At 35.7% G+C, this 25,227-nt stretch overlaps 2 protein-coding genes across 6 annotated transcripts in view; one reads left to right on the top strand and one right to left on the bottom strand.

Annotated features, from left to right (window-relative positions):
• farp2 (FERM, RhoGEF and pleckstrin domain protein 2) overlaps window positions 1-15,425 on the top strand; it is a 63,221-nt gene extending 47,796 nt beyond the window's left edge. Inside the window, exons 14-27 of the mRNA XM_059571189.1 lie at window positions 2,982-3,163; window positions 4,045-4,134; window positions 4,318-4,451; window positions 4,803-4,884; window positions 4,997-5,234; window positions 5,325-5,455; window positions 6,043-6,111; window positions 6,189-6,278; window positions 8,252-8,334; window positions 9,448-9,566; window positions 9,728-9,897; window positions 11,732-11,839; window positions 11,917-12,068; window positions 14,234-15,425. Coding sequence (XP_059427172.1) covers window positions 2,982-3,163; window positions 4,045-4,134; window positions 4,318-4,451; window positions 4,803-4,884; window positions 4,997-5,234; window positions 5,325-5,455; window positions 6,043-6,111; window positions 6,189-6,278; window positions 8,252-8,334; window positions 9,448-9,566; window positions 9,728-9,897; window positions 11,732-11,839; window positions 11,917-12,068; window positions 14,234-14,327 — 1,742 coding nt within the window. The 3' untranslated portion in view covers window positions 14,328-15,425. The remainder of the gene's footprint in view (window positions 1-2,981; window positions 3,164-4,044; window positions 4,135-4,317; window positions 4,452-4,802; window positions 4,885-4,996; window positions 5,235-5,324; window positions 5,456-6,042; window positions 6,112-6,188; window positions 6,279-8,251; window positions 8,335-9,447; window positions 9,567-9,727; window positions 9,898-11,731; window positions 11,840-11,916; window positions 12,069-14,233) is intronic.
• A 1,881-nt stretch (window positions 15,426-17,306) lies between these two features.
• Window positions 17,307-24,344, bottom strand: stk25a (serine/threonine kinase 25a). 5 transcript variants are annotated; one of them, XM_059571188.1, is made up of 11 exons: window positions 24,014-24,344; window positions 21,951-22,181; window positions 20,971-21,027; window positions 20,718-20,826; window positions 20,476-20,633; window positions 20,107-20,292; window positions 19,385-19,530; window positions 19,185-19,293; window positions 18,234-18,305; window positions 18,004-18,140; window positions 17,307-17,827 (listed from the first exon to the last, which is right to left on the bottom strand). In XM_059571188.1, exons 1-11 carry the CDS (start codon window positions 24,041-24,043, stop codon window positions 17,764-17,766), a joined length of 1,299 nt encoding a protein of 432 aa, XP_059427171.1. In that variant the 5' UTR covers window positions 24,044-24,344; the 3' UTR covers window positions 17,307-17,763. The 5 variants fall into 5 exon arrangements, with proteins under 5 accessions (XP_059427171.1, XP_059427170.1, XP_059427169.1 ...); XM_059571187.1 differs by having other exon boundaries at window positions 17,307-17,919; window positions 24,014-24,343; XM_059571186.1 differs by having other exon boundaries at window positions 17,307-17,803; window positions 24,014-24,343.
• Window positions 24,345-25,227: the final 883 nt, after the last annotated feature.

Below are 25,227 nucleotides of genomic sequence, written 5' to 3'. Positions count from 1 at the left end.
TTTCTGTCAAACACATCAGTATCTCAGATTGTGAATGTGTGCCAGTTACAGGACTGTTCTCGAGTGTGGACTAATATATAATTACAGTGTGCTCTATCAGTGTTTATTAATATCACACTGTTGTCCCTGAAGAGTTTTTCTGTATTACGGATCATGATTATTCTAATGTATAGCTATGAACCATTTTTAGCACTCGCCCAACACATCCTAGCAGTTTAGGTATATTTCAAAATACACAATACACCCTCTTTTAATAGTAGATACACTCCATAGTAAGTATTGAAGTTCACCATTTATTTTTGCTCCCGGATAAATATATATATATTTTAAAAAGCTAGTGATGTGTTCTGATTGGTTGACATGCACACTTTAAATATTGGCACAAAAATTCAGTTTTTTTTTAGTTTTGTTATGGTAGGGAAAAACATTCATTGGCATCTCAAATTAATATTACTCATTTGGTATTTGTAACAATCTACATTGCGCACACACACATGTTTTTTGCATAGTTTTTTTTTTAGGCTTTTAATGTAAACGTTCAAATTATTTCAAATATAAATGCTATTAATTCACAAAGTTAAGTAACAATGAATCAAAATACTGCAAAAGAAACAACATTTAAGTGTGTTTTTAATACAATAAAAAGCGTATTCCTAGTGCTTTGGGGGATCTGATGACAAAAGAGAACCCGACCAGATTTGCCTTTCTTTACCTGCCTTTTTTTTTTTTTTAATTCTGAAATTAAGAGCTAAATAAATACAAGGTCCTTAATGTACTAGTGTGAAAATATTGTACTTATGTGTGTGTGCATTACATATTTTTCCCTTTTGAAAAAAAAACAACACTTTTGGGTGACTGGGATTTCAGGCTTTTTTTGTACCCTTTTAAAAATTATTTAAGTGCAGCAAATGACTTTAAAAACAGAAACTACATTATCCCCTGTAATAACCTGTGTCCATACCTTACCTACTGCAACTATAATATGATGTTCATTAAAACCTAATACAGTTTTCATAAAACTACTGGAATTCTTTTTTTTTTTTTTTTTTTTAATGAGGATGTGACCTTAATGGGATTTTCAGGATTTGTGGTTTGCAGTGTTATTTTGATTAGTTCTATATTTAAGGAGCTGTTCTCAATGGCATGGATCAGTGCCAGTGTCAACAACATCTTGAGCCACCTATTTATCATCTTTTTTCTGAGTTTGTGAATGAACTAAAATACTAGAGGAAACATGAGGCGATGGGCAGGAAAGTGGGAGCAATGCTAAAACTAGTTGGAGAGAATGTGTCATTTTGAATCCTTTACCTATATGTATAAATGTTACAAATAAGGAAATGCTCAGTAAATCAAGGATAAATTCACTTTTGTGTAAAGTAATGTGCTGGTCTTTTGTTGCTAATTCAAGTAACTTTATCCATTTTTAGCTTGTAAAAAATCTTAAGTGAACATGGTTGCAAATACTGTACTAGCCATCAGGAAATAAATAAGCTGAATTTGTAAACCGTGCTAATGCTGAGCCCATATCAGATGTCCATTTGCCCTCTATGTTGATTCCTTTTTGGTTCATCAGTGTTCAGTGTTCAGTGTAGGAATTCAGTACAAATGTAATCAATGTTATTTTAGTGTTAATTATTATACTATAAAAGTATTAATATTTTGAATTCATATTGTTGGTTTTAGAAATGTTTCATTTAATTTTTTTAAGTTTCATTTCTTTCATTTTTTTTAAACATATTTCAGTCAGTTACCGAGGCAACTTTTTTTTTACATCATTTTAATAGCTGAAAATTATTTTAGCACGTTTAGTTTAACAATATAAACACTGGTGTTCATTATCTGTTCTTAACAGATAAGTTAAGTAACTTAAAGTCATCAAGTGAAATAAATCCTGTGCTTTGTATCTATACATTATATTTGTTTTAACAGATAATTTCTTACCAATAGATGATACTATTTGTGAATAATTCGGAATGCATGTTGTGTATTAACAAAACGTTTCTGTTAAACAGTGTTGATACACATGTATCATCTATAGTTTATAACTCTAATGACCTACAAATAGATTCGTTACCAACTGTGAAAGTACACCCAATCTAGCATGAGTCTTTCTGTTGTTTTAGAGTTTTAGACACCCTTCTTATGCTACATTCCACAGCCTCGTTCTAGTGTAGAGCGCTGCCTGTGTGTTTGTTCAGGCTGGCTGCCAAACCCCGGCTCCGGACCCCTTCGCTCCCTCCCCTCTTCTCTTATGTCATCCCTGCTGGGACACTCCAGTTAAACTGTAAACCACTGCCGGCTCACCAGCCCAGCAGTATCGCTGAAAATCCTCTGCAGGAATTATTTCCGGGTCGTAAAGCCACCTTTTTTTATCTGGAGTTCCTTGTTTATGCCCAGCCTCTACATTCTTGTTTTCCCTCGTGAGCTGAAACCATTTCCACCTTCTTGTATTTATGCCTTTTTATATACAGTAGGTGTGGTTTAAACGTTCATTGCTTTTCAGGTCATAGCATGTGGTAAAATTGGTTTTTATTGTCTGCTTTGTCAGAATTGCTGTTGCAGAATTGGTTTTGACTTTTTTTTTTTGCCATGTTATGACATGCATTTTAAATCACCTATCTGATTTAATTCAAAACATAAAAGACATACTTATTGCATTAACCGTTTCTAAATGCATAAATGAGTGGTTTCTATTGCATAAGTGCAAAGTGCATTTAATGTGAAGTGATTACTATTTAAACATTTATTAGCAGTAGTAGTTTTATTAGTATTTAAATTACAATATTTTTTAATTATTTAATCTTAATAAGCTCCTAAACATTTTATGTACTATTATATTTTTTTATAAAAAATTAAATATATAATAAAATTTGATAAACATCTAAACTATTTACTTTTATAATATTATTATTATTATTATTATTATTATTATTATTGTTTCAACAGTATTAATGTTCTTTCTTTGTTGTTTTATCCCCTAGACTCTGCCACTGACAGCCCACAGCCCTCTCCCTTCAACTCCAAGGGTCCTCTGTGCCTGTCGCCCTCTTTCCAGATGTCCACTCTCAGTCTTCCTGGCCAGGCGCCTTCACCCCTGCAAAGCCCCATCTTGAATGAGGTGGGAACTACCAGACTAGAGGAAGACGAAGAGAGCAGGAGGAAGGTACACTGATCGCATGCCAACCTGCCCGGGCAGAAAAAGAGTTCACAAAGTTTTCTGTTGAAGCCCAGCTCAGGGCATCCTCGGATTTGATTAAGTTTGAAGAAATGAGAGAGAATAATTTGGCTTGTGTGGTCTTTGATGGGATTTGCTAGATTGTAGGTTACGACGATGACCCTGTGATTTTAGGGTTGATTTAAGAAGCTTTATAACTTTTTGCTAACCTTGGTGTGCACAGCCAACATAAAATAACCCCCTGCCCACACCTCAACTTTTATAGACTTATCAGACATTGACATTTAAAAAAAGTCTCACTTTAATTTCTAGGCACTAGGTTCTGTGTTATAAATTCAAGGTTCTAGATTAACCTAATAAGTTCAATTTTAGGTTTTGTGTTTGAGGTTGACAGTGTTTTCTTGACTAGCTTCTACATGCATTTTTATATTAACCTCTATGTTTGAAGTTTTACATTAATTCCTAAGATAAATTCTGCACTTTTAACTTCTAATTTCTGAACCATGCTAACAGTTAACTTGCATACATTCTAGGTTGTGTATTCAAGGTTATCTTCTACATTAGTTTTTATATTCATTTCTGGGTTTTGCATGAAGTTGTAAGTAAACTCTGAATTGTATACCGAATACTGAAAAACTGAATTTTATAGATAGATTCTTGGTTCTAGGTCTACATATAAGTTCTAAGTTCGTTATTAATTTCAAAGTTAAGTTCTTGTTTCTGTGTTCTGCATTAACTTTTCATGTTCTACATTCCATATTAATTTCATAGAACATAAAATAGATCAATTAACTTGCCAAATTAAATGGTGTTTAGAGGGCTTAAATCCACTTATCTACGAGTGGTTTTAAGTATGCTTTTATTTCCAGAGATATCCCACCGACAAAGCCTACTTCATTGCTAAAGAGATTCTGACAACAGAGCGGACTTACCTGAAGGATCTGGAGGTCATCACAGTGGTGAGCAGAGCTGTCTGTGCTCATGACTCATGAGTGGGACACGTTTAGTGTGTGAGGCTTGTCTGTGCAAGGTTTCCTGTATGGTGTCACTTAGCTGTGTGGATGACCTTTTGAGGTTTAATTTAGATGATCTTTTGGCTTTGAACTGTGTCTAATCACATTGTTGTGTGCGTGTGTCCTCAGTGGTTCCGCAGTGCAGTGATTAAAGAAAACGCAATGCCTGAGGGTCTCATGACCCTCCTGTTCTCCAACATTGACCCCATCTATGAGTTCCACAGAGGCTTTCTCAAAGAGATTGACCAAAGGCTGGCTCTCTGGTACCAGTTCTTATTTATCAAATCGTAACTTGTTTTGCATATGAGAGTTTTAAACCAATTTTAATTTATATTAATATATATAAAGCCTACTCCATTATATTGATACACTCATTTCGAAGGCCTCTAAATTATCAACATAATCAAAAACTGTGAAAAAAAATGTTTTATACAATCTACTATATGCCTTCTATTGTATGATTGATAATGAATACTAGTTTTTAGCAAGACAAATTTGGTCTCAGTTTATTTCAAGGTCCAATTCTTGCTATTCTCGCTCGGTTTTTGCCTCAAAGGATTTATTACAGAAAACCTATTTTGTCTCAGCCATTGATAATTTTCACATGTTCACAGGGAGGGTCGCTCTAATGCTCATGTAAAAGGAGATTACCAACGAATTGGAGATGTTATGCTGCACAACATGTGTGCTCTGAAGGTGAGGTTATAGTTCAGTTCTACAAGCAAGTACGACTTGAATTTTAATTGATTATTGGTGCAAGTATTCAGATCATCCATCATTTGGGATGGGGTTGTTGCCTTCATCTCAGGAGTTCACAGGCTATCTGCAGAAGCATGATGAGGTGTTAACAGAGCTTGAGAAAGCCACAAAGCGTGTGAAGAAGCTGGAGACGGTGTATAAGGAGTTTGAGCTGCAGAAGGTGTGCTACCTGCCCCTCAACACCTTCCTGCTGAAGCCCATCCAGAGACTCATGCACTACAAACTCATCCTGGAGCGTCTGTGTAAGCATTACGCCCCCCAGCACAGAGACTACGATGACTGCAAAGGTAAGCATGCTACCAGCTAATATCAATTTATTTATTTTTTTCTTTAAGATCTGAGCGTGATAATGAACATACACATTACATTTTTTGCAGAGGCTCTGAAAGAAGTTGCAGAGATTGCTGCTCAGCTGCAGAGCAGTCTGATTCGACTGGAGAACTTTCAGAAGCTGACAGAACTTCAGAGGGATCTGATTGGCATTGAGAACCTCACGGCTCCGGGAAGAGTGAGTTGTTACCTTGTACATTTTTATTTTGGTTGTAAGTGGGTGGATGAACTGGCATCCAAAATATCTCCTTCCAGTTATGAGCCAATTATACTATGGTCATGGTATTTTGCCAAGTAGTATAAAATCTAACTATGCATTGCTAGATTTACACATTTTATGTGGCAGAAATCTGTAAGATAAAAGATTAATATGAGATAGACAAATTATCGAGAAACGTATTTAAACGGGTTATAATACCCAAAATAACAGCAATGTTCTTCACTGGAAAAGTTATTTAACCTCAGTACAAACACTCATTGTCATGGGATTCTTCGTCTCATTTCTCTGCCTAAAGATTTGTGGTACGCCGCTGGCAGGATGATAGTAATGTAGTGGTAAGAGCTTGGAAGGAATACAATAGACGTGATTGATTCAGCCTTGCATATGAGCGTCTTACAAAATGAAGAGTTCCAGAGAAACAAGGAAATTGGATTTGCAGTTTGCTGCTTTATAATTAAAGTCATTAAGTGTTGTGGGACAAACATGTCAAAGTACAATTGAGTGTCTGCTATCCAGTTCATTTTTTTCCCCTGCTCCTTCTCCAGGAATTTATCAGGGAAGGTTGCCTCTACAAGCTCACCAAAAAGGGTCTGCAGCAAAGGATGTTTTTTCTCGTAAGACTGAACTTTTATTCTTATTTGGCAGTTTTGATTTGAACTTCTGTCTGTTGACCAAAACCTTTTCCATCCAGTTTTCAGACATGCTGCTGTACACAAGCAAAGGGGTGACTGCAACCAATCAGTTCAAAGTTCATGGACAGCTTCCTCTGCATGGGATGATTGTGAGTATCACCAAGAATTATTTTAGAGGTGGATTACAAGCAAACTAAATACTGAATGAAGTACACTGTGTACCGCTGTGGCATGCGAAACAGTAAGTGTTATGAAGTGATACACATTTCAAAACAGCAGTGTGCTGAACATTGTCACATGATTTGTAAAACCTTTGAAAAAAAGTCAAAAATACTACTCCAAAAACCAAACAGTTTAGGACAAAACCAGAACAAATGCTATAGGGAGCCCTCTGTTGCTTTACATCGATCACATGGCTATTGGAGAAATAGTGTTGTATATTTTATTTAGTCTAATGTAACGATATAAAAACTTCATAATCACGGGAAGGAGGAGGCGGGAACCGGCAGACATTCAAAAATAAATTAAACACAAAACAGCGAGTCAGCCCCTCGCGGACGACCAAAAACCAAACACAAAATAAAGCCCAGGCCTGGTCCTCTCTCGTCCTTCTCTGTCGTCGCTCCTCTTTTGTATCCTTCCAATCTCCTCCGTGGGATTCGAGACCGGTGAGTGGAGCAGGTGTCGCACATTTCCCCAATCACTCCACCAGCCTCGCTCCGTTCCCACGGCTCTCGGCCCCGCCCCCGCCCCACTCGTCACATCTAACGTTGGAATAATAAAATCTATGCTCTACCTTAAACCGGATCAGACTATGTCTAGCATTTATTGAACAATATTGGATCCTAGGAAAACATTCATTAAACATTAAACACATGAATGTGTAGAGGTTGGGTTTGACGTCACAATTTGTTAGCCAATGACTTTCAGTTAGGTCTGGGAGTCGATGCCAAAAGGAATTGATTCTTTGATTCTGTGGTTCTGGGAATCCAATGTCGGCCCCAAATATAAATCAACATATCTTGGCATTCTCCTGATATACTATTGTTATGCCTGAAAACACATACTGAGTCTGTACTACATTTGATGAAGAGCTTCACTGTTAAATAATTGTTTTACATAGAATGTGTGTGTGGCCTTATGGGATAGTAAAGTATCAGGCATATTAAAAGGCCTTTTTGATAAATGACTCTGTCCAAACATTCTGCACAAGTGCTATGTTGAGAAGATTTGTCCATCTTTAAACGTGAGAATAAGGTTTTCTCTGTAGCATGCTGTTTTTAAGGTGAAGTTAGAATTAATGTGGTTTGCTGGACAGCTCTCAGATGAAAGTACACAGGCAGGCAGGGATAAATGATGTTTACACTGGCATTTACCTCTAAACGTCTGCACTGTCTCGCATCTTAGCTTTGTTTTCGTAAAGCAGTGATCTTTCAGGCCTTATTTGTAGTGTCTGCCGTTAACTACAATTTAAATGTACACGCTGTCCTGGCCAACAATTCATACAAAATGAATGTTCAAAGATACACTTACAAGAGCTGGTAAGGACTGGCGTGCGGAGAAGGAGAAGAGTAGTCTGGGTTGTTTTCAGCTTAAAACAGACAGACAGTACTGAGAAATCTAAATGAAAAATAAAAAAGCTATTTTAAATTGTAATATTTCACAAAGTTACTGTATTTACTGTGTTTGTGATCAAATAAATGCAGGCTTGGTGAACATTAGAGGTTTCATTCAGAAACGTTTAAACGTTTTCCCAAACCCTGAGTTTTTAAACAGTAGTCTGTATTACCAAATGAGAAACGCATTAACAGTACATACTGTTCCAATGGACTTGTCTATGCTTCGCTCTTGTTTCAGCTCATTGTGCTGGATGCTCCGGTGAGTATGAAGAAAATCCCCAAATCCTCCACTCCCAAACAACACCTCGAAAGTCAGCCTTTGCATTTCCCTCTCAGCTCCTTCTGTTGTCCCTCCACAGCATCGATAGAAACGGAGATTGCTAGTAGACCGGATGTTAACAAGTAGATTATTGACACTTTGGGATGAGATCAGTCACATTATCCCAAAGAATGCAAGTCGTACAGATAATTTTAACTCTGGACTGTGTTTAAATGTTTTGCAGGTGGAGGAGAGTGAGAATGAGTGGTCTGTTCCTCACTGTTTCACCATATATTCTGCTCAGAGGACCATTGTTGTGGCAGCTAGGTAAAGTGCATATGAAAGAAAGTGCTTTCACACCATGTTTAAGTAGGACTGGGAATCATGATGAATTTTAGGTTTGAGTTGCTTGAGAAATTTGGGTTTTAATGTAAAAAAAAAGAAAAAAAAGAACAGTCAATTAACTACACATACTTACTATATGGTTTGGGTAAGAATTAGGGGTTGGTTTAGGGTTACTTGCATGTATTTATGCATCATTTATTGTTATTATATTAGTATGTACATGTAACGTGTAACTAGGACATCTTAAAATAGGGTTACCAAACAATTTTGTAAATGTACTACCCTTGGCAGCATGTTGAAATCATGAGATCAGATTTAAACAGTAATAACAAATATATTTTAAAATGCAATTTTTATATACTTCTATTCAACAAGGATGCAACATGACAGTAAAGAAATTATTTTTACAAACAAATCTATTTAAAAAAAAAAATGTATTAAGCAACACAGCCGATAATAGCAAGAAATGTTACTTGATCACCAAATCAGCTTATTAGAATACTTTCTGAAGGATCATGTGACACTGAAGACTGGAGTAATGACTGCTTAAAATTCTGCATGGCAATCACAAGATGTAATAGAAGAGTTTTTTTAACTGTAATATTACACAGTATTACAGTGTTTTTTTGTTTTTTTTTTTACAAATAAATGTAACCTGGGTGAGCACAAGAAACTTATTTCAAAAACATTATTAACAGTAGTATTTTAGTATTTTTATATTCAAATAAACATATTTTAAATGTATAGTTCACCTAAAAATATAAGTTCTGTCATCATTTACTGTCATCATTCCGATTTTATTTTTCTTCTGCTGGACACAGAAGATGTTTTGAAGAATGTGAATAACCAAACACTTGCTGGTCCTCATTGACATACATAGTATTTTTCCCACACTATGGAAGTCAGTAAGCACTATTAACTATTACCAGCAATCTTCAAAATATCTTCTATGTTCAACAGAACAGAGAACAGAAGAAAAAAGGACTTGAGGGTGAGTAAATGATGACAGAATTTTCATTTTTGGGTGAACTGTGCCTTTAATATTTATCTTTGCTGTTCATCATCTTTCAGTAAGAGCCTCTTTCTCCTCCACAGCTCCAAAGTAGAGATAAACAAATGGATTGAAGATCTGAACATGGCTATTGACATGTCAAAGAAATGTCAGGAGAAATCAGATCTTCTGTTGGACCCAAGCCTGTGTGATCGCTCCAACAGTAAGTATCTCAAGCCTGCTTGCAATGTATTGTGATGTATTCTTGTCCCTTAGCCTCCTTATCACTGATCCTCAAGTAGATGTAAACACCATTCCCTTCAGATTGCTCCTCCTCTCTCTCCCCTATCCTCCTTTCTTCCTCTCGCTCCGCACAATCATAAGGATCATCGGATGAAGTGTCTCTGGAGCAGGAGCAGGAGTCTGAGGATGACATGAACTCTTCCCGCTGCTCTCTGGACAAGCAGAGCCACCACAGGGCCAACACCACCATGCATGTGTGCTGGCACCGCAACACCAGCGTCTCTATGTCTGACCACAGCCTAGCCGTAGAGGTAGCATTTACACACACACACACACACACACATTCATGGAGACTGATTGTGTAGGTCTTTACTACAGCTGTAGTGTACAAATGAAGGAACCTGACTGTAGTGTTTGGGTTTTATTTCACCCCAGAATCAAAAGAAACAAATATTTTGGATGAAAATAAGACTTCTTTCTTTCTTTCTTTTGGTCATATATTCAGTACTTGCATTTATTATTATTACCCTGAATCTGTCAATACTGTAATGAAAAAATATAATCCTTTGCAATCATATTTTTGTATGCTTTTCTGCTAATTCAGTACAACAGATATTCTACAATATATTTAGACACATTCCCTTTTTAAAAAATCTGTTTAATAAGTTCATTTATTTTTTTTAAGTGCATCATCTAGTTACAACTTATATATTATTGTTATATTTTTATTATTCTTCTTATTAATTATAAATTATTTTCACATCAGCTATAAACATTTTCACTGTTATGTACTGTAATGCAAAAAGGAAAAAAAAAATCTCGAGCTCTCCAACCCAGTTTTTTAATCATAAAATTCAGTGTGAATAATAATTGTAGTGTTTAATAATATGTTTAAATACAAGTTCAAACCATTATATTATTTAAATTTTGGGGTGAAAATAGTCTTTTGTGAGATTCACCCAGTTTGAGCTTTACAGACCGTACACACACACACACATCTCTGAGGCTGGCTGTTGAGGTCTGGACTGTAACTGTAGCTTGTGAATGAGGGGCGAAGACTCTTGGATCTTTTTCTGTTGCTGTCTTCTTTTTCTTCACCCTCATATTTTCCAGTTACACCACATCCAATAGCTTCTCCACCCTTCCCCTTCCATGTCTTTATGTCTGTAACATATTTTCCTCTCTATGTGTCCATCAGTAACTGTCTTTTGGAATGAAATTGAATGAATTAATAAACATTTTCATGGATGTTTCATTTCTTCTATTCTCTTTTGCTTCAATTTTCTATCTGTCTTTTTTTCCTTTCTTAGGGATTGAAAGCTAACTTTCTAACACTCTTTGTGTCCTCTGTTCTTCTTGTTTTTTTCTTCTTGTTGTCCTTTTTGTCTTGATCACTTTCTCTGCACCACATGATCTGTCCTCCTTCCTGTTTCCATCTGTTCCTGTGGCTGTGCTGTGTTTGCCTGTCTGCCTGCTCTCAGTGTTCAGTTCTCCAGCCGTGTCTCCAGAGCTCCCCCCTCGGTTCCTGCTCGGTCAGGGCCAGAGACCCAACACTATCACTCATGTGTGCTGGTACCGAAACCAGAACCTTTCTCTCAGTGATTATCTGCGCATGAACCAGGTACCAATGAGGTTTTGAAGCCCTTCACTTGAATATGAAAATGTCACAAATCATTAAAATACAGCGATCCTTAATTATCTAAATTCATCCTTGTTTGTCTGTCTATCTATCGATCTATTGATCTGTCTGTCTGTCTGTCTGTCTGTCTATCCATCTATCCATCCATCCATCTTGTGGTTTATGTAGGGCTACATATTACAAAACCTAGGCCTGATTGATGATACATCTGACATTATATCACAAAAATATCATCATTAAATAAATCAAAACTGACTCGTGAGAAATGTTTAGAACGAAGAGTTCAAGATCTTCCAGCGAAAGTGAGACTTTTCTCTTGTGATTTTCTCTTTTTGCTCATTTGGAAAAGTGGTCCTCTCTTCTTTAGCTTATTCTTTCTGTGTTTTGTGCAGCTGTACATTTCATTAAACTCTAATGTAGCACAAATGGACTTTTGTGAATGAGGGGTTCTTGCAGCTGTGTTGTAGCAGTTGAATTTTAACTTGTCCTGTCATCCTCTGTTACAGAACCAGCTGTCTGGTTACCTCCTGAGGAAGTTCAAGAACAGCAACGGCTGGCAGAAACTCTGGGTCGTCTTCACCAACTTCTGCCTGTTCTTCTATAAGACACACCAGGTAATAAGAGCTGTTTGATATATTCTGAAAGATTAAACCTCGTCTAAAGGTCTGGATAATTCTTGTTTTTGTTGCAGGATGACTTCCCCCTGGCCAGTCTGCCATTGCTAGGTTACACAGTCAGCAGCCCAGGGGAATCAGATAGCATTCATAAGGAGTACGTCTTCAAGCTGCAGTTCAAATCCCATGTTTATTTCTTCAGGGCAGAGAGCGAGTATACATTTGAAAGGTATGGTTTAAAAAAAAAAAAAAAAAATATATATATATATATATATATACTGTATTTATTTTAAAATTGTTTTGGTTATTCTAGGTTTCATATTAATTATGTAATAATATGATTGTCAGCTGATTTCAGTGTATCATTTTAATGATTTGGTAATTAATCAAATGAATGTACAGTGCTGTCCTAAAGTTTGGGATCGGTAAGATTTTATTAAATGATTTTGAAAGAAGTATCTTATGCTCACCGAGGCTGCAATCATTTGATGAAAATACAGTAAAATGAGCGATACTGTAAAATTTTAATATAATTTAAAATAACTTATTTAAAAATATATTAATTCCAAGTGATCAGCAGCCATTACTCCAGTCTTTATTGTCACATTGTGACCGTCGTCACTGATTTGTGATTTTCTATTTAGTACTGGGGGTGTCGCTCTTGAGCGTATATACGGGGAACCAGGTAGGAAGTTATTTAAGGAAGTATGATTGCGTCTCTCTCTCTCTCTCACTCTCTCTCTCTCTCTCACTCTCTCTCTCTCTCTCTCTCTCTCTCTCTCTCTCTCTCTCTCTCTCTCTCTCTCTCTCGCCTTGGTTAGGTGTGCGGGTTATTCCAGGTCATGGTCACACTAGTGCACGGTTTGTGAGTGTTGTGGTAGCCGCTTTGCATTAATGTGTTCATACTACATTTAATGCTGCGGTCTTTTGTGTATTAATGCTTACGATTCCTATTTTGAGGAATGTGATTACCTCATTGAATTTTGTCAAGCATTAAGATGTTATTGCAAGTAATTCGCGTGTAAATGGAGTTTTTGAGAGAGAGAGCTTTTTCTAATTGGTTGTGAAGTTATGATGGTGATTTCAATGCTAATTCAGGGCATTATATGTAGTGTGTTTTGATGAGGTTTTTTGGTGTAGGGAGATTTCATTTTATTTATGTTGGTGCTCGAGTTGCCGATTTCAGTTGTAATTATTGGGTGATGTTATGAATTATGTTTCAGGCCCAGTAGTTTAATGAGTGACAAGGTAAGCTTAATTGTTGGAATTATTTAATTGTTTAATTATTTGCCGATTTATTTGTCACTCATTTATATTTGTAAGGTATTTAAAAGGTAAATGTTCCTGGGCTTGGCAATACAATTGTGATTTATTTTATTTCCAGTTATTTTTTTTCTTTTTCTGTGTTAAATATAATGTACTGAATTGAAGTAAATGAATTGGAATTGATTATGAATAGAAAACTTTTGAATCAACTTCCCTGTTGTTCCTTGTTTTATTAATTCCAGATAATATAATAGTGTCATCATTATATGTAATATCGCTAATGATGTATTTAAAGTCAATAATTGTGGTGGTTTTTACCCCTGGCACCCGAACCCAACTTTTCTAAGGCCAAATACCGTCACAACATGATCCTTCAGAAATCATTATAATATGCTGATTTGGTGTTTAAGACACACGTTTTAAGGTTTTTATCAATGTTGAAGACAGTTCAGGGTTCTTTGATGAATAGAAAGTTGAAACTGCTGATAGCCTTGTGGGCAGCAGGTCAACATATAGCATCATTGCACTTCGGGTATCCCGAGTTCGAATCCCAACTCGTGGATATTTCTCAATCCCACCCCTCTCTCTCTCACTCCCTCTCTCTCATTTCACTTCCTGTCTACCAAATGTCCTATTAAAACAGAGGAAAAAACTAAATTCTTTGACTTTTTATTGGTGTAGAACAGTGTAGAGGTGACAGGAAGTGAAGTGGGAGAGAGGGTTGTGGGATAGGGAAAGGTCCTCAAGCCAGGATTCCAACTCAGGATGCCTGTCACATAACAGCGGTATATGCTGGTGCACTGCCCACAAGGCTGTCCGCACTGACAACATTAGAAATGTCATGTGATCAATCCGGTGCATCCTTTCTAAATCATTAAATACTTTCACAAAAACAAAAAACACATAGTTACCCCAAATGCTTGAACAGTACTGTATGTCATTATTATTTGCAAATAATTGCTCATTCTTGCTAATAAAACATACAAATCAAATATTTGAATTACAATTGAATACATAGTAGTTTTAAAGTTTTTTTATTATTATTATTAATGCTAAATGAACATCCTTAGTTATTTTTTTCTATAAAGTGGCTATTTGGTATGCTAAAACATGCTGGGATGTCTGCAGATGGATGGAGGTGATCAAAAGTGCAGCGAGCTCCGCGGGACGCATGAGTCTGCTTGTACCCAAAGGTCCAGCAGAGATGAACGGGGGAAGCTGAGTGTGTCAGACAGATCTCCTGGAGCTGAGGGCTGGGCCCACTGTCTGCCAGGCCCAAACACACCATCATCATTTTATCCTTTCAGATTTGTGGCTCTGAGAAGCTTCATCATAATAACTTGAGTCTCGACTCTGGACTGTTAGCTCTCTGCTTGCTGGGAGTTTGAGCTGCTTATTGAAACCTCAGACTGAAGAAGTTGGTCGGACAGTATGCGCTCTGTAATTCTCTTCTCTAAATCTTTTCTTCTTGTTTTCTTGCTAATGAAACAAAAAGTGGGCATCTTGGTTTTCTAGAACCACATTAGACTAAAAGAATTCTTATAAAACCACATTAGACTGAATTAAGTTATGTTTGTGTTTATCTGGCTAAGGTTACACTTACTGCTGTATTTAGGATTTAAGGTCTTTGCTAAGATGAATCCGTCATGAGGATGATATTTAATGACTCGTTACTCCAGTTTATTCAGTAGAAATCTAGTCCCACAGGACTACAGAAATGCTTTCTATCATTTGTTTTGGGACAACATGACTGAATACTACTGAATGGAGTGCTGACAAACAGAGGGTTTGTATTAAGTCCAGCTGGTGCAGATGTGCAAGTGAGATGAAGGACTAGCACTGATTTAGAAACAATGTACCGTTCTAAGTTCTATGATCGAGCACCTCGGCACTTTTAAAGGGCTGATGGTGAGATGCTGGTACAGGAAGGAATCGGAGAGGACTAGAAATGTTATTTTGACGATGAGGCAGCTGAATTGGCTTGTACAGTGTGTGCTGTCCTCTTCCAGCGTAGGTTAAAGCATGTCTTGAAGGTCATTATTAAGCGACTGTTACTATTTAGGGGATTTTTAAGTTCTGATCCGTTTATTTTTTTGATCTCACCGCATTGATTTTCTTTAAATCTGAAAACTAAGCAGATATTTATTTTAAAGTGAAGACTGACCAAAAAATATTCACTAACCAAACTAAGTGTAACGTTTGTAAATGATGTATTCACAAATGTCACTAGTTTTGATTTTTGCGATACTTGACAGATAATAAGCTCAAGTCTAAACTAACCCCTTTATGGGGATAGAAGGTCATCCAGTGCAATACAGCACTTATTACACACAGGGAAGAGGAAATGGTTCTGGTGAAGTTTTGTCAAAAAACAAGATCGTTCGGCCGATATATCCTAAAATTTAAACTGGGATCAACAGCCTAAAACTGCCCATTTCCCTTTTATTATATTGTATATGATTTTTTTTTAAGCATATTAATAATTAATTTACAAGTTCTTTCCCTATGATCTATTGATAAGCTAAAAAATATTCCTTTTCTTTTTTACTACCAATATTTTTTGCAAGGCATATCTATATATATATATATATATATATATATATATATATATATGTATATGTATGTATATGTATGTATGTGTGTGTTACAGTCTAATTTTGATGCAAGTCCAGTTGAGTTATTTGTTGTTTTAGTAGCATGATGAAGTTCCACAGCATGTGTGACAGTGTTATGTTTACTGATCGGCTTCACTTTATGAAGACAGATATGTAGACATCTGATTTGGGAGATTTATTTTGCCTCTTGGATTATTAGTTATATTTATAAGGCTTTTTGGCTTTGTCTGTTCAACATGCTGTACAAGACCTGAAGAAGTCTTTTAAGCAGCTGTTAAGCAGTGTTGCTTTGTGCACTCATAACAATATACTGAAAGCAGCTATCATCTCGACATGAGCTCTGCTAGTCTGATGCGTTTCGAATCCCTCTTAATTCATTAATGCACTGTGTGGGCTCATGGCCTCCACCCTTTTTTGTACATTTTATGCAAGGACTGGAATCGTTTTCTGTATCTGGCAATAAGATGAATGGTTGTTTTCCATCCCGGATTGCTAAGCACGAGAAAAGGGAGTTTACTCAAAGACCTCAGTTTCCTGTCTTATTTTGAGAAGCACTAAACTGAGTTTTGATGAAATCGCTTCTCTCCAGCTTTTACTATTTATTTTGTGTAGCATGTTGCTGAGGCGTTGCTCCTGTACACACCGCATGTAGTAAGTTTCATGTTATGACATTGAAGGGATATTAAATAAAACTGAACTGTGTAAACATTTAATTCTCTTCTTTTTGTCCTATTTAAAGGGTTAGTTCACATAAAAGTAAAAATCGTTAGCAGTATCCCACCCTGTATGAGTTTGTTCATCATTAAAACACAAATTAAGATATTTTAATGAAGACTGAGATTTCTGTCCCTCCACTGAAAAATCACTACACAAAGTAAGTTAATAAAAACATTGTAAAAGTAATCTATATGAATTGAGCAGTTTAATTCAAGTCCTATTTAAATTAACAAAAATCGTTTGTATAATATAAACTAATATGTAAGATTTAATTCAGGCTTTTATTCACATATGTGACCCTGGACCACAAAACCTGTCTCAAGTCACTGGGGTATATTTTTTAGCAATAGCCAAAAAAAAAAAACACTATGGGTCAAAATTATTGATTTTTCTTTCATGCCAAAAATCATTAGGATATTAAGTAAAGATCATGTTCCAACAAGATTTTTTTGTACATTTCTTACCGTAAATATATCAAAACTTAATTTTTGATTAATAATATGCATTGGTAAGAGCTTCATTTGGACAAATTCAAAGGCAATTTTCTCAATATTTAGATTTTATTGCACCCTCAGATTCCAGATTTTCTAATAGTATCTCGACCAAATACTGTCCTATCCTAACGAACCATACATCAATGGAAAGATTAATTATTCAGTTTTCAGATGATGTATAAATCTCAGTTTTGAGAAACTGACCCTTATGACCGGTTTTGTGGTCCAGGGTCAAATATAAAGCGTTGATCAACGTACATACATGGAGAACATCAAATATAGTAAACAAGCTCAAGTGTATGTGCACTGATCAATATTTATATGTGAATAAAGTTAAATTGGTTTATATTACAAAACAAACAATAAAAAAAAGGATTAATTTTACAATTCTTTAATGAATTTTTAATGAAGGTACAGAATTCTCTCAGATTTGTTTCGAAGCTGAATGAAAGTCTTCTGGGTTTGGAATGACATGGGGGTGGGAAAATGATGACAAAATTTTCATTTTCTGTCAATCCCTTTAAGCCTTTTCCTACATTTCACCTTGTAATTTATGTCCTAAATGCAAACGTAAGAAATAAACCCTTTTTTTTTTTACACTAGTTTATTTACATTTCAATGTACTTAATGTCATTTAATGGAATACACGCAAACCTGGTTTGTCATTTCATATTTTACATTTCATTTAGACATTTCAAAATTCTATAAAGTAAACTGTAAAAACATCTCCTAATACAAGCTAGAATGGAATGACTGATTGGTGTTCAGCCGAAGGAGCAGGAGGTGGGCATGTCTTTCCATCGGACGGAGCTGACCAGCAGTCAGAAGGACCTCATCGTTTTGAAGGCATGCTGTTTCCGTTGAGTGTAAACCTGCAGGGTTGAGACAAAGGAAGTCTCAGAGTTCACTCATGCGGAAGATTTAGTACTGCATGCAAGTGCCACAGCGCAGCACAGTATCTTATATTGAATCAGCATGACCTGAAAACCTGGCATAATCAGAAAATGACAAAATACAATTAGATACTGTGTGTACAGACACATAGGCGAGACTGTATATTAAATGTGTTTACCTGCACACTCTCTCTGTAATGTTATTGAGTAAACGGTCAGAGATTCCAGGGCTGGACTCCTCTGCGAGGCTGAAAGCATTTTCCAGTTCCTCCAGGGCACATACAGCGCTCCTGCTAACCCGCCGCTTCTCCTTCAGCTGCACACAGAACATAATCCACGTGTTCCGACTTGACGTTAAAGCAGGAGGCTCAGGCTCACTTACATAAATGTAAGTTTTTGAATTCTTTACCTCTCTGAAGATGGGTGTGATGAATGTTTTTAGAGATGGTGACTTTGGCTGCCTCTTCATAACATCTGATGTCTGTTATATATATAAAAAAAGAATAATTTCAGCTGTATCTTTATTAATCTTATTTCTCTTTAAAATATATATATATATATATGTGTGTGTGTGTGTGTGTGTGTGTGTGTGTGTGTGTATATATATATATATATATATATATATATATATATATATATATATATATATATATATATATATATATATATATATATATATAGGTAGGCATGTTTTTAAATGCTTTTAATTCAGTTGTCATTTGTGATACTTCATGGGATTTTAGCATTTTTTTCCCTCATTAAAGCTGTTCAGTATAACCTTGTACCTCGGTTTGTTTTGTCCAATTTTCTAATATTGTCTGCTTCAAATGAAAGTTTATAATGTTATGATTTTTTTTTCTTGTAGCTGGCTGGTTTGTTAAGTCTCAAAGCTCATAGCTTGTAAGTCTCAAAGACTTTTTTAATCACTATTGGAAAACTCTTCTTGAACCAAGACGGCTGAAAAAAATCTACAGGCACTGTTGCGATTTATAACACCAGGATTGAGCAGGTCATGTGATCACAATATGGCTCAACTATATACACAAGACTGTACATGATTTTAAACTAAAAAATATTTAAAAATAAATCTATTACACTTACTCTCTTTGCATAAAATGTTTACTTTGACAGCATTTTTTAAGGAGGCACTGAAATATGTAATACAGTATAAAATCAGATTAAACATTGCCAGATCTGTCCCATTTATCAAAGGCAGCTCTGATGCAACTTTAATTTACATCAACTAAAATTCTGTGTAGACATGCTGACTCTGGCACTACAAAGTCTGTTTAACCACCCTTTATGCCCTCTATATAGTAAAGATTTAGTGCTGGCTTTGCTGACTTTAGATCATGTTTACCTTATTGTCTAAATGACTGAAACCTCTTTGTAACTTGTTCATGGAAGTGGGCCGCACAGTGGGGAAAGTCCACACAGGACACTGGTCCCTGTCATCCCCCTCCCCATCCCTGAGTGAAAACACACACAGAGTAAACATACTGTACGGAATCTTCACAGGTTTGCTGATCGCTCATCTAGGAATGGAAAGCACACACATACATGTCAGAGTCATCAGAGCTTGATTCGTCCCCGTGGCCCTCTGATTTCCAGCGGCGGTATCGATCAATGAGCTCTGCCAGGTATGAGGTTTTCTTGGTGTAGCGGGTGATGAACTTGTGTTTCAGAAGCTCTTTGGCTGTCGGTCTCTGTTGGATGTGAACAGCATATCATAAAAATTAAAAGCCTCATGTTTTAAAGTTTAATTAGCCTGATTATTCTAAAAGCTAATGGCATCACTAGTAGAGTTTTATTAGAATTACAGGTATGACAGTTCTATTCTATGAATATTTAAAATATCTATATGATACTTTACATGGCATTAACTGATGAAAATGGCAGACACCTAAATTCTATACCATTTGGGCCTGTTATATATATATATATATATATATATATATATATAATGCATTACAACATTATGTACAGTTAAAAAATGTATATTCATTTTGAGATTGCTAAAGAATACATTTAATAGTGCTATAAAAAATTTGTATTTTAACATTTACATTTTTAGATGATACCAAAAATAGGAGAAATTGACATGCACAAATATCTAATATCATCAATTATTCAGTTGTTGTTGTTTTTTTAAATATGACATTAAATTATTATTATTGAAAAAAAAAAAAAAATATATATATATATATATATATATATATATTTAAAAAATTATTTTCTTTTTTTAATAAAGTTACAAAAAAAAAAAAAAAAGAGGTACTAACAAATCGTGGATCTTTATTGAGACAAGCTTCAACAAAGTCCTTAAAGGCTTTGCTGTAGGACCCCTCCAGCGTGGGTGGGTTATTTTTAGGGATGAGGAACAAGACTCTCATGGGGTGAAGTTCGGAGTTGGGTGGCTCTCCTTTAGCCAGCTCGATGGCTGTGATACCCAATGACCAGATGTCAGCCTAAGACACCGGGAAGAAAAAAGGGCAAAAAATGGGGGTCAGTGCTTGTGCCATCTGTCTGTCTCTGAATATTTAATTGAGCTTATTTTCCTCATACAACAGCAGCAGTCTTGACTAGTGAACAGATGTTGACGTGGAGAACTTGAACATGATACCTGTTAGCTAAATGACAAGTACTTGTACCTTGAAGTCATATGCAGACTGTTTGATAACCTCTGGTGCCATCCAAAATGGAGTTCCTACAAATGTGTTTCTCTTAATTTGTGTGTCTGTTAACTGGCCAGCCACTCCAAAGTCCGCCAGCTTGACTTCTCCATGTTCGGAGAGTAACACATTGGCCGCTGTAGAAAAAAGCAGGGTTATTAATGTAGGGACACTTCAGAGAACTAAAAGGAACTAAACCGAGGTAAGTTTTGCAGACTAACCTTTGATATCTCTATGAATCTTCCTCTTGGAGTGGAGGTAGTCAAGTCCTTTCAGTATTTCCCTGAGAATGGTGGCGATATATGCTTCTTCCAAAGGTCCCGGCCTTAGCTGTGCTCAAACACATTAGAGAAGGTTAAATACAGTGACATTTCCTGTGCCCTTGACATTTTCCAGAGTTTTTCCCTGAAGTAATTTTCCGAAGTTATTCCTCACTTTAAAGAACCCAGAAATATAATGAAAAGACCAACTTACCAGGTCCAGAGCCGATCCACCTCCCAAATATTCCATGATTATCCATAGCTTAGAGCCCTGAAAAACACAAGAAACCAAATAAAATAAAGTTCTACAATAAATTCAACTGATTTTTTAACTATTAATACAACTGCTGAATTTTTGTATTATTTATATACTTTTATAGTATTTGTTACAATTTTGAATGAGCTTTTGTTTTCAGTTCTCATTTGAATATAAAATTAGTTTTGTGCGTTTTTAAATTATGATCAAAGTTTGATAACACTTTACTTAAAGCCTTTATGCATTAGAAAAATAGTTTTAATGCATTAATTCTGCCTTGTAATGTGTTGTATGATATCATGACTAAATGGAATTCACTACAAAACTTATAATCTATTCATTTTCACACCTTTAGAAAGTTTAATGCACTATAACATGACAAACAAATCTAAATATAATTGTAGTTATTTATAAAAATAATATAATGCATTACAATATAATTTATGAATACCTTTATAATGCATTATACATAAAGGCTTTGAGTGTTAGTGTTTTTTTTTTCTACATAATTTTCATATTTATATCCATTTTAATAGCTTTAATACTTTAATGTGAACTTATTCCACATTCCACTTGGTGGCTATGGTCACTGTCTACTATTTCTGTATGGGGAAAAAACAGCTGAAATTTTGAAAGATTCTTCATTTTGTGTTTCATAGAACAAAAGTCAGTGACCCTTTATAATAAAGTCATTCTTATTCCTAAAACATGTCAAATTGATATGACTGCTAAAAAACATATTTATGTAGAAATTAAAATTTTTCCCTCTTAAAGTATTGCTTATTTAGTTAGTGATACATAGCACATAATCTAAACTAATGTTAAAGTGTTACCAGGAAGTCATGTGTTTTCATTCGAGTAAACTATTCCTTTAAAACTACAGAATTATCATGTAATCTAATAAGAGCTCTGCCTGAGTGATAGAAATCTGCACAAACCGTCAGATAGGAGCCGTAGTATTTGGTGACATAAGGGCTGTCACACTGGCTGAGGACCGTGATCTCCTGCTGGATGTCTTCAATCTCATCCTCTGCTTCCTCCAAGTCAATAATCTTAATGGCCACCACCTCTTTTGTGCGGTTGTTTATGCCCTTATACACCTCTCCAAAAGAGCCTTTACCAATTCGTTCCAATTTAGTGAAGTATTCCTCAGGATTCAATCGTGAATTCTAAAGAAACACAAAAAAGATTTGAAAAATCTTACCAGATATTTATGACAAGATCCAACACTGCGTGTTTTCTTTACACGCGTAATGATACGTTTTCCTATTATTCAAGCAACAAATTCAGGAAGATCTACCCAATCATCACTCCACTGAAGGTCCGGAGAAGATGAGAATCTGTAAAGAGAATTGTTCGAAATCCCATGTAGTTTTTTAAGCAGTTTTTTCATTTTTCTGTTGTCTACCCACTAGCAGAGCATCCGCTTCCTTGCTCGGTACAACATAAAGATGAATTATACTGACAATCCATCTGGAAGTGGCACCGTTTTATCAAAACAACAACAAGCTCTTTTGACGACAAGAATCAAAGTTCAGGAGATAAGACCTCCTTCTAGGTATCAGCTGGACATCGGATTTCCGCATTCATCACACTTTTATTACACTTTTCTAAGGCACCGGGCAATCAAAACACAAACCTTTACTATTCTTGGTAGTACCACCCATTGGAGGCTCCATAAAATGAGATCACAATTCTCAGAAAGCCGAGTTAATTATTCTGCCAGCTACACCTGTGTGATCGGTGGGTGTGCTACTCTGATGTTCAACACTCCTCAAAACATGATGCACTACAATTATCACCCTGACCTACAAAACGTGCGCATGGCTAACATAGCATAAACAGATGAAGTCCATCATCACCTGGTTCACTACAGAATAACAACACCATCTCATCATTTAATATTACGGCTTTACACTAGGTTTTTCTCTATTCTGATGATGTCAAAAAAATGTGATGTGAAGAGACTCGATACGATATCACAGATGCAATCAGAGATGGCATAATCTAAATTAATGTTAATTGACAATCAACATTTCCTTGGGCTTTGCCATTTTTGCAACCCTGTTACCAACAGGATATTTTGCAAAGCTCTAGCAATAAATATTTAAGAAATGTCAAAATTAAATAGACATTAGAAAAGATTTGTGTGAGTGGGTAAAAGGGTTGCAAATTCTAGCCTAAATTGTGACGTTTCTCAGTAGGACCAGCTATAGATGGAATATAAATAACTAGCTTTTAGTGATTAGCTAGTGCTAAAAAAAATGACAATATTTTTAACTAGACAGGCCGAAGTTCTCTTCTTTAGGGGTAGCCTACTGTCTGTTTCAAAATCAGAATTGTACACTGGAGCTGTAAATTCATAAATCATAGCAGCCATCATATCAGCTTTCAACCATGAAAAAAAAAAAAAAAAGAATTACGGTATCAGTTATAATACTGCCAACATTTCTATTTTGGTGCACCCTGAGTTGTGTTCTATTCTAAACACTATTAAAGAAAGAGACTTGTGTTTTCTTAATTTACCGTTTTATTTTTTCTTCCTAAGAGGAACATCATGTAAGTTGCCTACACTTTAGTTCACATTATTTAAATGTCACACTTTACATAATTGTACAATATATTTACATAAACTACACTGTAAAAATACATTTTCCAAGCTGTAAAACAAAGATTATCGGAGTGTGTTTTACAAGAAAATACTGTGATATTTCACGTTTAATGTGTAACTTGCCTTTTCTTTGTAATTGTTTGTACAATTTACAAGCAATTTCGGGGTAAAAGTTATGTAAATCCCACACCATTTTTTTTCAGTGTAACTACATGTACTCATTATATTACAGCCTATTATTTAGTAGAATTAATAATTACAAAAGCTTACTATAGTACAAAGACACTGTAGCTAATGTTAAGTTCAGTCATCCTCCATCAAGGACAGTAAATAACTCTTATGTGTCTGTATGAAAGGCATGCCTGTGTCATCTTCATCTCTCTGGATTACCTGGTTCCTAATGTTCTGAAGGTGTGCCATGTCCAGCTTTATCTACCTCCAGTTCGGGGGTTCTTCTCTGATTTTTCCTCTTTCTCTCTTCTTGGACAGTCACCCACTAAAGGAACAGCTTGTTCCCAATCCACGCTGCTCTAAATCATTCTAGTGCATCAGACTGACCAGCTCTATTGTTTAGAAGGATTTTAATATGTAATCCTGTCCATACATCAAGAGCAGACACGCAGTCTTTGATATGGATGTTTACGGTTTATGCTCTGCACAGGAGACTCCCTCAGTCTAATGAAACCCCACTACTCTAAAAGAGAGGAACTGTGTTAAGCGCGTGCGTTGCCCAAAGACTGCTGGGAACCGTAGTTTTTCACTCACCACCCCGTCGAGCTGGGGAATATGACGCAGGGGCGTTTTCAGGTTTCAGTGTCTGCTATACTCAAAATTGGTTGAGAAAATAAACGATATTTCCTAAATAAAACCACTCAAATATGATATTAAAAGGTACGAAACTTGGTGACTTTTATGGCCATTGGTATGTGAACACATACATAAAAAATTGATTGAGGGCGTGATTCGAAAAAGCTAAGTGTTCGTAAAGAATTGTCTCACTCATGGTCTTCGGTCAAAAATGACTGACCATATGAAATGAATGGGAAATGAAAAAAAAAATTATTTATATATATATGCTGAAAATGTTTGTGTGTTAAAATGTTTGTGTGTGAATGTTATATACAAATATACCCCCCCCCCCCCCCCCCCCCATGAACTGGTGTGACTAACACTGCAGTTATATAAAATAAAATCAATAATTCGACTACAATTTAGTAAAAAAGTTAACTGCAAGAAAGGGGTTACATCAAGAGTGCAAAGACGCACACAGAATTATACACACTCAAATGAATTGGTATGGCTATAGCCATATAGCCAAAATGAGTCAGAAAACTGAAATAAGAGGTTCAAATCAGGCCCAGAAGGATTAAGCTGTGATCATGCATTCTGCTTATTTTTGTTACATTTTTATAGAATACAAAATGCCTCCTGTATTCAGGTTTGTTAAATTAATATTTAAAAACAAAACAACATTTTTAAATAAACCTTGACAAAACGTAGTCCTTGAGAATGCCTTAATATACATTTAAATCCACAACCTAATAAAAGTAAACAATTATGTATAAAAACAACTAGGGATTTCAAAATCCTGACTTCTTTTCAAA

The sequence above is a fragment of the Carassius carassius genome, chromosome 17, assembly GCF_963082965.1.
Source record: "Carassius carassius chromosome 17, fCarCar2.1, whole genome shotgun sequence".
NCBI classification, from domain to species: domain Eukaryota; kingdom Metazoa; phylum Chordata; class Actinopteri; order Cypriniformes; family Cyprinidae; genus Carassius; species Carassius carassius.
Note: the sequence above shows the minus strand (reverse complement) of the source record. Positions and strands in the feature narration are given on the sequence as shown.